At 36.9% G+C, this 15988-nt stretch overlaps 1 protein-coding gene across 4 annotated transcripts in view; it reads left to right on the top strand.

Annotated features, from left to right (window-relative positions):
- Positions 1 to 15988, top strand: part of CRPPA (CDP-L-ribitol pyrophosphorylase A) — a 330830-nt gene that overhangs the window by 105139 nt on the left and 209703 nt on the right. For 3 of the 4 annotated variants that reach the window (XM_034963742.3, XM_003825009.5, XM_034963741.3), the window contains 2 exons: positions 8029 to 8133; positions 15155 to 15200. In XM_034963742.3, the coding sequence (XP_034819633.1) occupies positions 8029 to 8133; positions 15155 to 15200 (151 nt within the window). The remainder of the gene's footprint in view (positions 1 to 8028; positions 8134 to 15154; positions 15201 to 15988) is intronic. The other variant, XM_008978703.4, reaches the window with a different exon arrangement.

The following is a 15988-nucleotide window of genomic DNA, read 5'->3' as shown; positions in this document are numbered from 1 at the left end:
CCCACCTTGGCCTCTCAAAGTACTGAGATTACGGGCATGAAACACCACATCTGGCCAGTTGTTTAAATTTTAAATGATCTGTAACTTAAATACCACCAGAACATGAGACTGATTAAATCTATATGTTCAGGAACAAAACCATATACATGTTCAGGAACAAAACCATAACTCTTACTTATAAGCATGTTTTTCAGGAATATAACATGTTTTACTACATAGGACATATAATTTAAACATTACATAACATGACAATAAACTTTTTTGGGCAAGAAGTAATAAAAGAATAGTGTGTACATGGCAAAGGGTACAAAAATAAAGTCTTCATGCCAGCCCTGTCCTCTTCTGTCTCCCAGAGATAACTCATTTCTTCTGAGACCTTCCAGAGAGATTTTGTTGATTCTTAACCCCTCCTACCTGGCTTGTTATTCTGCCATGTGCACTGCTATTATCTTGAGGTTTTTCTTCACCACTGTCCTAGCAACTCCCTTTGTTCCTCTTCTGTATAGGATATCTGTATCCTGTGTCATTTTCTCATTTTATCTCTCTCAATTTTCTAGATTACCATGTCCTACTATAGTTTCCTGAAAAAGAGTGCATGGGGAACTTCTGATTTCCTGCATGGCATATAGGGAGCTTAGGAGTCGTTACTCCATCCTAACAAGTAAAATATTGAACAATTGAAAAATAAACTTTTCATATCTTTCAGAGGGGTGAGGTCACAGGGCAAATTGCTGTCCTCAAAACTGGAGAGACAGACAGGTGACTACAGAAAATCACAATTTACCAGAGCAGAAATCTCCTTGGGAAATAGTGACAGGGTAGGAAAACCTAAATTATAATTGAAGAATTGCTAGAGACTCAGTATAGACAAGTGTGAGTTAGCTTCAGGAGGACCCAGTCAAAGGGGAGCCCCCATAGTCTTATGAGTTTTACTTCCAGGAGCTTGACCAGGTTCTTAAAATGGGTACTGGAGAAAAATCCTATTGTGCTTCCTATGGAGGAAGGGAAACAACCATTTTGAAAAATGCTAGAGCATTCTGCTCTTAACGAGGAGGCCCACCCTCAAAAATTGTCTTATAAGGGCCTAAACTATTGTCCTTACCCAACTCCATCCTTTCCCACTCAACTCCATACCACTCTAGTCATCCTCTGGGGAGAGGCAGAGAACTGAGAAAGTGAAAGTACAAGTCCGATTTACCTTGGTTTCTTTTACCCAGTAATCATGTCCAGCTAGCAAGGAAAATTTACGAAGTGTAAGAAATAGTGAGCATAAGAACCAGACCCAGATATGGCAACATTGAAATTACCCAACTGGGAATTTAAAACAACTATGATTAATATGACAAGGACTGTCATGGTTAAAGTAGATAGCAACAAGAACAACAGATGTAGGCAGTGTAAGCAGAGAGATGGAAATGGAAAGAACCAAAAAGAAATGCTGGAGATCAGAAACACTGTCATAAAAATGAAGAATCCCTTTGATGCCTTATCAGTAGACTAGACATGAATGAGGAAAGACTATCTCAGCTTGAGTATATATCTTCATAGAAATTTGCAAAACTGAAAAGCAAAGAGAAAAAGATGGAAAAAATAACAGAATATCCAAGAATCATGGGCAACTGTAAAACACATAACATACATATAATGAGCATACCAGAAGAAGAAAGGAATGGAAGCAATATTTAAAGTAACAATGACTGGAAATTTCTCCAAATCAATGTTAGAAACCAACCAAAGATCCAGGAAGCTTCAGGAATACCAGACTGTATAAATTCCAAATAAACTACAGCTAGGCATATTATACTCAAACTACACGAAAGCAAAAGACAAGAAAAATATACTGAAAAGATAAACACCTTACCCATAGAATTACATCTCACTTCTCTTCAGTAGCCATGCAGGCAGGAAGAAAATAAAATATTTAAAGAATGTTTGCATGAAGAAACCTACCACCCTAGAATTCTGTTCACAGCAAAATTATTTTTCAAAAGTAAAGAAGGAATGGACTTTAGCAGACAAACAAAAATGGAAATTTTTTGCCAGTAGACCTGCCTTGTAAAAAAGTGTTCAAAATCTTCTCCAGAAATTTATATAGGTCAGAAACATGGATCTACATAAAGGAAAAACTTCAGTTGAGGAGGCAGTGAAGGTAAAATTTATTTTTCTGAATCTTAACAGGTAAGTTTGTTCAAAACAATAACAGCAACAATGTATCTGATTGTGTGCTTACATAGTGAAATGAATGACAATGACCTAAGGGATGGGAGGGAGTAATTAGGATTATTTTATAAGACACTTGCCCTATTCACCAAGTGGCACACCATTATTGGAAAGTGGTCACAGATTAGTTGTAAAAGTATATTGCAAAATCTAGGACATTTACTAAAGGGGCATTACATAATGATAGAAGGGTCAATCTTCCAAGGATATAAAACAGTGCTTAATGTGTACACATCTAACAACAGACCATCCTTATATGTGAGGCAAAAACTAATAGAATTGCAAGAAGAGATAGGTAAATCCATTATTACACTTGGAGACTTCAACACCCCTCTGTCAGAAATGGGCAGATCCACAGGCAGAAAGTTGGTTAAAAACATACTTGACCCCAGTGACACTATAAATCAACTGAGTAAAATTGACATCTAGTTACTTCTTTCACAAACAGCAGATTACACATTATTCTCATGCTCATATGGAACATTCAACAAGATAGACCACTTTCTGGGCCATAAAACACACCTTAACAAAGTTAAAAGAACAGAAATAACACAAGGCCTACTCTCAGACTTCAATGAAATTAAACTAGAAATCAATAACAAAGGTACCTGGAAAATCCAAAAATACTTGGAGACTAAACAACATACTCTTAAATAACACATGTAAAAAAGAAATCTCAGAACTGTATTTTGAACGAAATAAAATGGAACGCACCAAAATTTTGGAATGCAGCAGGGACAGTGCTTACAGGAAAAACGATAGCATTGAATGCATATGTTAAAAAAGAAATACCTAAAATGAATCATGTAGGCTTCCATTTTAGGAAACTATAAAAAGAAGAGCAGATTAAGCAGAAGAAAGCAAATAAAAATTGGAGCAGAAATAGATGAAATTGATAATAGGAAATCAGTAGAGAAAAATCTACCAGACCAAAATCTGGTTCTTTGGCAAGATAAAATAAATCAGCCAAGCTAAGAAAGAATATACAAATTAATACAGAAATGAAAGCACGGACATTATTATAGATCCCATGAACATTAAAAGGATAATAAAGGAGTATAATGAGCAACTCTGTGCCTAAAAACTTAGTAACTTAGGTGAAATGGACCAGTTCATTGAGAGACACAATAGCCCAAAATCATACAGGAAGAACTAGGAAATCTTAATAAGGCAACATCTGTTAAACAAATTGAGTCAATAATTAACAACCTAATATATGAAGTACTAGACTTAGGTGGGTTCACTGGTAATTTCTACCAAACTTTTAAGGAAGAAATTATACTAACTCTTTACAGTTTCTCCAGAAGATAGAAGCAAAGGGAATACTTCCTTAACTCATTCTGTGATGCCAGAATTACCCTAATTCAATAAACCATACAAAAAAGATGTTACAAGGAAACTATGATCAATCTCTCTCATCATTGTAGAGGTGTCATGGTCCTTATCAAAATATCACCAAGCTGAATTCAACAATGTACAAAAGCAAAACCCCACAACTGACTGGGATTTATCTCAGATACACAAGACTGGTTCAACTTTCAAAATCTAATGTATTTCATCACATCAATAGGCAGAAAGAGAAAAATCATATGATCATATTAATGGTTAGAGAAAAAGCATTTGACAAAATACAACACTCATTTATGATACATTTCAGAAAACGAGAAATAGGGATCTTTCTTGATTTAAAAAAATATCCACAGAACACCTGCAGCTAACATTATTAATGGTGAGAAAATCAAGAGCTTTCCTGGTAAGGTCAAGAACAAGGCAAGGATGTGCCTTCTCAGTGCTCTTTTTCAATATTGGCCTGGAATTTCCAGCTAATAAGAGAAGGAAATGAACTAAGTATTGTGATTGGGAAGGAAGAAATAATTTTTCACAGATGACATGATTGTCTGTGTGGGAAATCTGAAAGCATTGACAGAAGTTATGGAATTAAGGGACAGTAATAGAAAAGTTGCAGGCTATGAGGGAATAAAAGCCCACTGCTTTCGTTTGTACCAGCATGAACATGTGTAATTTGAAAATAGAAATATATTACTCTTTACGTTAGCAACCCCCAAAATGATACTTGGGCATAAATCTAACAAAATGTACAAAACCTATTTTGAGGAAAACTGCAAAACTCTGAAAGACTTCAAAGAACTACATAAATGGAGAGGTGTCCCATGTTTGTGGATAAGAAGACTCAAAGTTGTCAAGATGTAATTTCTCCCCAACGTGATCTACAAATTTGATGCAATCCCAATCAAAATTTCAGCAAGTTATTTTGGAGTATTGACAAACTTATTCTAAAGTTTATCTGAAGAGGCACAAGACCTAGAATAGCTAACACAATATTGAAAGCAAAGAATAAAGTTGGAGGACTGACACTACCTGACTTTAAGAGTTACTATAAAGTTGCAGGAATTGTGGCTGTGTGGTGCTGGCTTAAAGAATAGATAAATGGATCTATGGAATGAAATAAAGACCCCAGAAACAGAATCACATAAATGTAATCAATTGGTCTTTGGCAGAAAAGCAAAGGCAATATACAATATAGCAAAGATTTGCTGTCTTTTCAACCAAATGTTGTTGGAACAACTAGACAACCACATGCCAAAAATAAATCTAGGCACACACTTTCAACCTGTCACAACCATTAACTCAAAATGGATCAGACCTAAATGTAAAACTTAAAATGCAAATGCAAAGTGACAGTCACTTTAGAAGACAGTTTGGCAGCATCTTACAAAACATACTGTTACCGTAAGACCCAAATGAGTTATGTCCACATTAAAACCCTGCACGTGAATGTTTATAGCAGCTTTAGTCATAATTGCCAAAACTGGAACCAACATAAATAGCTTAGATGAGGGGATAAACAAACTGTGGTACATCAAGATGATGAAATATTATTCACTCCTGAAAAGAAATTAGCTATAAAGTCACCAAAAGGGAAATTAAATGCATATTTTGCTGTGAAAGAATACAATGTAAAACAGCTAAATCTTCTATGCTTACAGCTATTTATTTCTGGAAAAGACAAATTATGGAGGCATTAAAAGGATGAGTGGTTGCAAGGGTTTGTGGGGGCCAGAGGTATGTATAGATAGTACACGGATAAATTTCACTGTCGTGTGAAACTACTCTGTACAATAACTACAGTGATGGATGTATATCATTGTACATTTGTGAAAACTCATAGAATGTATAATACAATGCATGGGTCATAATTAAACTATGGGCTTTGAATGATAATAATGTGTCAATGTAGGTTTATTGATGCTAATACACATACCACTATGTTTACAAGGTTTCAGTAGTAGGAGAGGTCGTGTGTATGTGGGAGCTTGAGGGTATATGGAAATCTTTACCTTTTGCTCCATTTTGCTATGAACCTAATATTTAAAGTCTTAAAAAGTGTAGGAAAGAAAACAGTGCATGGATAATAAAATTCTTTTGATACTTTGAAATTGAGGAAAAGTTCATATTCTGCCCTCAAACTTGATAGCTCTCCTGGGAGTAGAATTCTATGTTTAAAATCATTACCCCAAGAATTGTGATTAATTTGCTTATTTGTTCTAAGTTGTATTGTTTCTATGAAGTCCCAACTCATTTGGATTACAGCTTGTTTGTAAGATAGTTTTCGTTAAGTGGGCTTGGCATACTTTTACCCGTTAGCTTCCATACTCTACAATTTCTCTTAATCTGGAAATTCAATGTTGTTCATGTTTGGAATATCTTGAATTATTTAGTTGTTTTCATCTACCTTTTTCTGTTTTTCCTAAAATTTCAATATTTTTATTTGGATATTTGACTTTGTCAATGAGTCATACGACTCTTTCCTTTTCTGCCTTTTTAAATATTACCCCGTCACCTGATTTCAAATTCTTTATCTTCCTAGATCTATTAATAGTTTTTAAAATATTGCAGTTTCGATTTTCTCAAGTGCTTTATTTTTGCCATTTTGATCTTTCACATTACAATCTTTCCTTGGGTGACAGTTAAATATGGGTTTTCTGCTCATGTTTAGCTGGGGACTGGTTAGACTTGGTGAGTTTTCTACTTGGGGCGTGTTGACTGTGTGTTTCTCTATAACATAACTGGACTGGACCTTGCTTTTTGGGGGATCTCTGATAAGTGTCCCTAGGGCTTTTGCCTTGGCAGAAGGCTGTTAGACACTATTTTCGGGGGGTCAAGTCTGGGGAGGCAGATGGTTTTCAGTGTCTGTCTGTTTGCGTCTGTGTTTCTCATGTGATCAATGATATCATTATAACTATAATCCCCCCATGGTGAATCACAAGTGTCAAAACATTTTGTGCAATACCCTCTCTCGTTCGTTAACTTTCTTGTCTAAAATCATCTTGCTACTTGCTTTGTATTTGTTCCACCTCTTCTTGGTTCTTTTTCTCACTTTTCTGTTGGCCTTTGGATTAATTTACTATGTTTTATGATTTCATTTTATCACCACTATTGATTTTTTAAAGTTAATTTTATTTAGCGATTGACTTGAATTTAGAATATACATCTAATGAGAATCTCCTTCAAATAATATTAATTATGGGCACCCAATAGGAGATCACAAGAGAGGAGACTGCACATGTTTATGAACTCCTTTTGTGACTGTGGGTCCCAGAGGTTTTATATGCTTTCAGTAGCTTCCATGTAAGGATAATAAAATAGCTTTGGCAAGGGGTGCTTGATGCCATATTCATATTTGTTGCCTTGTGCAATCCTTACATGGATATGCTTTGTAAAATAAGTCTCAGCTGGGCATGGTGGCTCCAGTCTGGGAGACAGAGCAAGAACTCTGTCTCAAAAAAAAAAAGAAGAAAAAAAATTAGTCTACCAAATGTCTCAAACCTCCGTAACTTTGCAAAGCACCTTTTGATTTAAACATAATCCTCCTTGTTCAATTTTATTCTGCTGTTGGAGATCAAGCCTTTTCCTCTGATAGGGCTTCCTGATGCCGTCACATAGAATTAACTGTTTTATCCACTGAGCTACCTCTAGACATTCTTCTAGTGCTGCATCTATCAGGTTCTGTTACAAACTGCTTGTTAGATGCCAGCCTCCCCTTCTAGACCTGAGTTCCGTGAGGGCATAATACATGTGTCATTTACCTTTATATATCTGGTACTTAAAATAGAACTTGGAGACAGGATAGGTACCCTGAGTATTGTTCAGCTGAATTGTATTATTACTTGGTTATTTTAGTGGCTCTGCTTAAAATGCCAAAAAACGTTTTATTTTTACTGAATTTATGAGATATGTTTACAGTTTTTCTCACAATGAAAGACTAAATGTTCCATGTTTATAAACAAAATGTAAATAATTAAAAGATATATTGATATTTTAATTATTAAAACAAGAGAACTATGACCTGCAAATGTCCTGCTATAAATACAAGATATGAGATTTAGATTTTGTAGATATATATTTATCAACAGTTATGATATGATAATCCTCAGCCATACCTTCAGGCATTTTATAAACATGTTTGGAAAGGTAACTTATAAGCAAAGGAAACAAAGTAATACATTTATTTTATGCCTAGAACTACTGAGGAATCTCAAAACTCATATGATTGCACTATTCCTATTCACTATTTGTTTTGCTTCACATGATGATTGCAGTATTCCTATTCACTGTTTTGCTTTTAGCTAATGGGGATGTTATAACTCAGTCAGTAGCTGATTAAATAGTTTGAGCCCTCTAGACCCTTCCTTTGTTTGCAGTTGATTATGAAATAAAAGGCTTGGTTTTACTTAAAATCGCATTTTAGCTTAATTGTTGTTGTTGTTGTTGTTGTTTCCACACCAGTGTAGTGACTATGACTTGGAATTTGGAACTGAGTGTTTGCAATTGGCCCTAAAATACTGTTGCACTAAAGCCAAACTTGTAGAAGGATCAACTGACCTCTGGAAGGTAAGAGGGATGATACCTTGCTTGGGTTCTTTTCTGTGCTTTCATGTGTTTGCGTGGGTGTACATTTAAAACCAGTAGTGCATTGAGTGGGAGTTAAGGGAGTCTCACGGGTTTACTGAACCATCAATGTGTAGTATCCCTTCTATTGCTTGGCTTCAAGAAAATTCACTTTGAGATAATTTACTCAGACACATCTCATTTTAACCTGTGAGATTGGTTTATTCACTTTTTTCTTTTTCTTCCTCTCTGTAGATAGCTTTATTAGTCTGTTCTCACACTAATATAAAGAAATACCTGAGACTGGGTAATTTATAAAGGAAAGAGGTTTAATTGGCTCATGGTTCTGCAGGCTGCATAGGAAGCATAGTGGCTTCTGCTTCTGGGGAGGCCTCAGGAGGCTTCCAATTATAGCAGAAAGCAAAGGAGGAGTGAGACACTTCGAGACCTCACTCACTTGGAGAACAGCTCCAAGGCGGAAATCTGCCCCCATGATCCAGTCACCTCCCACCAGGTCTCACCTCCATGGTTAGAGCTTACAATTCCCCATGAGATTTGGGCAGGGACACAGATCCAAACCATATCAATAGCCTTTTTTTTTTCTTCTTCACTCAGTTGGATTAAAGCTACAACTTTGCCTGCAGTATCAACATTTCCTTTCAGGCCCTGGGTGGTTGCTCCAACTTAACTGGGTTAAAAGGATATCTGCAACAGTTCCAACCCAGTGGGGGTGGTACCTGGATCCACTTTCTGTCCCACTGTGAGGAATTAGACTGTTTCCTGTGGCAGGGCCCAGCTCTTTTAATGGCTAACTTGCTGCTTCTTTTTTTTTTTTTTTTGACAGAGTTTCACTCTTCTGGCCCAGGCTGGAGGGCAATGGTGCAGTCTCATTGTAACCTCCACCTCCAAATTGCAAGCAATTCTCCTGTCCCAGCCTCCCAAGTAGCTGGGATCACAGGTGCCTACCACCACCTGGCTAATTTTTGTATTTTTAGTAGAGACGGGGTTTCACCATGTTGGCCAGCCTAGTCTTCAACTCCTGACCTCAGACTATCTGCCTGCCTCAGCCTCCCAAAGTACTGGGATTACAGGTGTGAGCCACCACGCCCGGCCTAACCTCTTTTGGAGGGAATAGAATACTTATTGCAAACAAGATAATGGCACTATCATACTGCAGCTTCTTATCAAGGCCAGGGATGGTTTAGAGTGTGATTCTTTGTTTCAGTAGTTGAATTGAACAGGACATTTGGAAATAGGAGTCTGGAAATCAGAAATAAGTACATTTGGAAATAAGATTATTTCATAATCTTGAAATACATATTGCTGCTTTTGAAATATTGCTTGCAGTCTTTGGAAATCTTTATGAAACATCCATCACAACCTGATTAGTAAAGATTCATTCTAATTGAGTCTATAAGCATATTTCCTTACTGATTTTTAAAACAGAAAGCCCTATAAGTTGACCAGTTATTTTGCACAGTAACCTGATCAGCCTCACTGCATGCTAAGATTGTCTCAGGGTAATCTTAAATACTTAAAATGTTGAATTCTAAGACTCCAAAATATTGACATGTTTGAAGTATTGCCTGGTAGAGAAAATTTATGCGGTAAAGAAATTTTATGCAATATTACTCTTCATTTAAGGACAACCTAAAATATCTGCCTCTGCTGGGTTAACTATCATCAACCCAGCAGGCAAACATTTTATTCATCCTTTTCTATATATGGCTCAGTGATATTTATGAGGATTTTTGGCAATTAGCAGTTAGATGTTTCATTAAAGGTCCTGACCCACATTTCTTTAGAACTTCTTTGGCTGTCTGGCAGACCTAATTTGAAGACCAAGAAAAAAGGTGGAAACTCTAAGGCGTTTTATTGCTACTGACATGTCAATAATCCCTGGTCTCACTTTTGACATCTTTGGGGCTGTGATTATTTACCTCTTTTGCATGTTCTGAGCCCTCATCAAGTTTGTAAAGCACTCTTGAGAACTGTGGATGAAAAGGAAGCAGCACATTACTCTCTGAATGTTACATTCCATCTTCAGTGTTTCCTTTTTGGTGAGGTGTTTATATTTCTCTGTTCTCTCCAGCAAGAGTGTTAGTCCTCAGGTACATCTTGATGCTCTGCTCCCCTTTTATGTGCAACAAATATCAGTGCACGCTAACCTGATTGGCCTTTCCACACAGTGCTTCTCTTGGTTCCACTGGTGAGTCCCTTTTTAGGGACATTGTTGTGGGTTCAACTGTCACCTAAAAAAGTCTGTTCAAGTCCTAATCCGTGGCACCTGTGAATGTGACCTTATTTGGAAATAGTGTCTTTGCAGATATAATCAAGTTAAGACGAGGTCCTGCTGGAATAGGGTAGACCCTAAAGCTAATATGACTAATATCTGTACTAGAATAGAAGAGACACAGATACAGGGAGAAGGCCATGTGATGATGGAGGTGGATATTGGAGTGACACATCTGCAAGCCAAGGAATGGCAGGGGTTGCCAGCCATCACCAGAAGCTAGGAAGAGGCTGGAAAGAATTCTTCCCAAAAGCTTTCAGAGGGTCCTACTTGTATCTTGATTTCGGATGTCTAGTCTCCAGACTGTGAGAGAATATACATTTTTTTGTTTGTTTGTTTTTGACGGAGTCTTGCTCTGTCATCAGGTTGGAGTGCAGTGGCACAATCTTGGCTCACTGCAACCTCCGACTCCCTGGTTCAAGCAATTCTCCCGCCTCAGTCTCCCGAGTAGCTGGGACTACAGGTGCTTGCCACCACAGGCGCTTGCCACCACACTCAGCTAATTTTTGTATTTTTAGTAGAGACGGGGTTTCACCATGTTGGCCTGGATGGTCTTGATCTCCTGACTTTGTGATCTGCCCGTCTTGGCCTCCCAAAGTGCTGGGATTACAGGCGTGACCCACTGCCACCGTGCCCAGCCAAATTTCTGTTGTTTGAAGCTTGCCAGTTTGTAGTAATTCACTGTAGCAGTCCTGGGAAACACATGCTGAAAGGGTAATCCCCCCCTAGAAATCAGCATCATAGCATCACTTTCCACATGGAATGGAAGTAGAGAGCTCTACTCTTATGAATGAGATTTGAATAATGCCATGCTTCAAAGGGAGCTTGGACCCTAAAAGGCCTGTCATGCTGTGGATTGGGGAAAATGTCTTACAGGTAGACGTTATAAGCGTTTTTTGTTTATTTGTTTTTTGGTATCACATTTTTTTCCCTGTTAACTGAGGTGATACTAGAATGCAAATATTGCTGTTGTTTTCAGGGTCCCTATTTTCTCTTTCTGCCTCTTGTCTCATCTTTGACTTCTTTTTTTGGTATTTTCATAGCTAATTATTTAACCCCTTTTGATAACATTGTAAGATTTGTCATTAGGCTTTTAATTTTGTGATCTTATTTTGTATGATGAAAGTATTTGTTTTACACAACAATGGAGTTTATGCTTTGAAATTAGTGTCCTAATTCTACACTAACTCCAAAGATGCTGCCTTTAAAAAGAAAAATGTATCTGAAAAGTTCTAGTACAATTATGCTAAACTGGTACTGGACTCAGATGGCATGGCCATGTACTTGAAACATGATTCAAAAATCTGACAGTAAAAGACATATTTGGACATAATTGAGGCATTTTATTACCATGTAACAGTGTAAGGCAAAGGAGGATCCTGAAACATGGAGCAATACACCTTCCCTTTCCCCTGAAAAGTCAGGGAGTTCACTTCACATTGATTTAAAGGCTGACTTGAAATTTCTGAGGACTGCACGTAGTACTAGAATTTCAGTAGCCACCAGAAATCCTAGGAGGATTATTTTGTATTTTATTTTATTTAATTAATTAATTTTTTTGAGATGGAGTCTTGCTCTGTCACCCAGGCTGGAGTGCAGTGGCAAGATCTCAGCTCACTGCAACCTCTGCCTCCTGGGTTCAAGTGATTCTCCTGCCTTAGCCTCCCAAATAGCTAGGACTATAGGTGCAGGCCACCATGCAAGGCTGATTTTTGTATTTTTAGTAGAGACGAGGTGTCACTACGTTGGCCAGGCTAGTCTGTATTTTGTATTTTATAAATACATTTTGGTAAAAGTAAAAGGTAAACATTCTGGCTTGATGTCACCTTCCTGTGCTAGCTCTTCTGGGGTCTGGAGATAATATCAGCTTTTTTTTCTTTCAAATCAACATGCCGGGTAGAAAATGGCCATGGTACCCCACTACCCCCACCAGGGCGATAAGCACTGAGGAGTACAGAACTGGTTCTGGGAGTAGGGATCAGCTGTCATGATTTCCTGGAGTAGTCTTGCTTTGACAGGCCCAAGCAAACACTCTTATTTTGATGAGATTTCATCTAGTCTGCATAACAACTTGAGTCCCTTTAATTTAGAGTTGTACCATATTTTTGACCCCATTTACTTTTAATTAACTTGGTCTCTTACTATACTGTACAGACTTAATTGAACAGACATCTTGTTTCTAAATGTCAAAACCATCTTCAAGCCATACAAGATTGATAACCAGTTACTGAAGAAATTTAACCACTGTGTTCCGTTGTCTGAATGTGCTTTTTTAGGAGTTTCTGAAGTTTTTGTGTAATCACAATATTATGGGAATGATTGACTTTTGAGGATTCCTTTTGTTGGGGAATACATTTTTTTAAGGTCCAAGTATTTCAGCATCTGTTTAAAAACAAAAGAAACAAAGTAGTCTCTATTTGGTTTTTGTAATTTCAAAAACACAATATGGTGACATTGTTTCTCTTCAGATATTTTTATATAGTTATCCAGCATTTTATATAGGTATCCAGAAAAGAATATTTTCTATATGTATATGATTGGTAAGGAAATAAGTTCTGAAAAATCTATACCTAATAAACATTCTATTATCTTTGAAATGTAAGTTTTGCCTATTTATTGTGAAGGGAAAGATGGGAGAACATTATGTGTCACCTTAAGTTATTGGAGATAGTGGCCAACTGGCTGTGTTCTGAAAGTTTTTTTTTTTTTTTTTACTATTTTATGTCTCAACACAGAAACAAGAACAACATGTAGACGTGATAGGAATGAGAAATTCCCACCGTATTATTACCTTACCGTGCCTATGAAATTGGAATTTTTATCCTCCAGATTAGCTAACTACTAGATTTGTACAGAAACTTTGTTTAGTGAAGTGGGCTACTGCACTTCTATCCAAATTAGATTCCTCTGCTATTCCTTTATCCTGGCAGGTAAATCCTGGACCAAAACTATACCTTACTATCCAGAAATAAAGTAGCAGCTAACTTGGTAACACAGACAAAAAGTTGTTCAAGCAGTTCAACCAATCTATTAAAATGTGAAATGCTATAGTATTTCTAAAACAAGCACATGCCAACCAAAACTAGTGAATTTTAAAGTACTTTTAGCCTTATTTTTTCCTACATAGCTAACGTACTTCAAAAGCAGTGTGGCTGGAAAATGTTGTAATTCTCAATTGATGGGTTATTCATTTTTTCCATCTAACTTTTACAGCAAGATGGGTTGTCCTTATTTTAATTAAAAAAAACCAACACCCTGACAATGAGTATTGAAGTTCCTTTCGTTCTGTTAGCATGATCGGTAGTCTTCCTTTGACCTTGCACAATACTTTATAATGAAAAATTACTTAAGAAAATCAGTCCTGTAGTGATGAGAAAGAACTTCAATCCTCTAATTTTCTGGTTTTCAGACTGTGCTCACTAGAGCCTCAGGGGCCACCTGAAGAAGAGGAAAGGTTCTGTGCAGGTGAAATTCCAACCCAACACTTGGCACTCACCTAGTTCAGCTCATTTTTTCTCTCTTTTGTTTGATTGTGCTTCTGTGTGCTATTTCAGCTGAGTTTAGGCATGGTGAGGTAATAATATGGTAGGAATTTCTCAAAGTGGGTTTTTAGAACACTTGCATCATAAATATCTAGGTGCTTGAATGTAGCTTTTAAGACCTTATAAAAGCTTATTTATACTGTGTCATTATTTACTATGTATTTCAGCTCTGTGATATAGAATTAATTCTGCAACACAATGCACTTACATGTTCTGTACCTGAGCTCACTGGATGGGGGTCTGTGAAGTATCTGCCATAGGACAGACACATGCCATGTTGGCAGGTTACATTACAAGGAACAGATTACAATTATGAGGAGGTTGCTTTTTTTTTTTTTTTTTTTTTTTTTTTTTTTTTTTGAGACTGAGTCTCGCTCTGTAGCCCAGGCTGGAGTGCAGTGGCGCAATCTCGGCTCACTGCAAGCTCCGCCTCCCGGGTTCACGCCATTCTCCTGCCTCAGCCTCCCGAGTAGCTGGGACTACAGGCGCCCGCCACCGCGCCTGGCTAATTTTTTGCATTTTTAGTAGAGACGGGGTTTCACCGTGTTATCTAAGATGGTCTCGATCTCCTGACCTTGTGATCCGCCCGCCTCGGCCTCCCAAGAGGTTGCATATTTTTAAGGAAAGATCATCATTGTTCTTAGACACATGGTGGTACCCTATAGGCTCTTTCTATTTTGGCCACATTTTTAATAAAAATCTTACAAGGTGAATCTTATCTAGGTTCATACGGATATATGTAATTCAGAAGGAAGTCCCTCTTAACATAAATTGACCTTTCAGAATTATTTCAGCTAAGAATGTAACTCAGTGACTTTTTTGTTATACAGAGACTTCCACCCTACCTTTTTTTCTCTAGTATAAAACCTCGTTTTTATGCAGTCATGTTAACACTGTTGTTTAAATGCTACCACATTTTCTTTAAGTATAATACTTGAGTTACATTAAGATTTCGGTAACAACTGCCACATAATATCTTAATTTATTCAAAGATTTAAAAACAAATCAGCCATTTGTAGAAATAGAATATATTTTATGTGAATTTGCTGATGCTTTTCTAATTGAGAAAATGTCAGTATTACATGTTTATAGCTTCTGAAAAATCAAGAATTTCCTTGGGGGCATTATTTTATTGCTTGCACATTCCTTCCTGCTCTGTTAAGTCTAATGAAGTTTATCTGTCCTTTAGGTGACCTACAAACGAGATCTCTATGCGGCTGAATCGATTATTAAGGGTATGTTTGGCCTTATGACTGTCAGTTCCTGTGTTTCAAAAATGTAAGCCAGTTCGGAATTTCTCATGACAGTTTAAATCCCAGCAATCTCAAAAGCAGAAAAGCCTGTAGGCCAAGGTCTCTGATTTGTTTTTTGAAAATAATTACATTTTATGTGTTTCATGCTAGAGAAATAGCAGTTATTATGATACCACATTGATTTTAATTTTTATAAAGGAAATACTTTATTAACTTGAGGGAAGTATGGGACATTGATACTATTAGAAGGAAAATAGCAAAACCTGATTTTAATAATTTTGTAAAGGTCTCACCTCATTTTTACTATTAAGAGGACTGCCCTCTCCCCTTAACAGTGTCATATCGGTACATTAGATAGCATCTTCCATGTGAGAAACATTGTTTTTCCTAACTGGAGAAATTAGGCTGGACAGGGTGATTTTTAAAATTTCTTTTGGGTTCTGACAATGACTGCAATATTGTAATTGTAGATATCATATGTGTGATAACTCTTTTTTAGTTCTTTTTCATCTCCGACTCAAAGATCCCAGCTAAATAGAGGTAGTTTATTTAATAAGCAACAAGTATTTGTTATTTTGCTTAACACTGTGCAAGGAATGTAATTAAGATGCATTAGGGACAGTCTGTCTGTATTTTTGTAGCCTGTTATTTAAGTCAGCTTTCTCAGTCTTGGCACTATACTGGCATTTTAGTCTGGAAAATTCTAAGTCGTGTGGACTGTTTTGTGCATTACAAGTTGTTTAGCAGCATGCCTGGCCTCTGCTCACAAG

This window comes from Pan paniscus, chromosome 6 (assembly GCF_029289425.2).
Source record: "Pan paniscus chromosome 6, NHGRI_mPanPan1-v2.0_pri, whole genome shotgun sequence".
NCBI lineage: Eukaryota > Metazoa > Chordata > Mammalia > Primates > Hominidae > Pan > Pan paniscus.
This window is presented reverse-complemented; position numbering and strand designations above follow the sequence as displayed.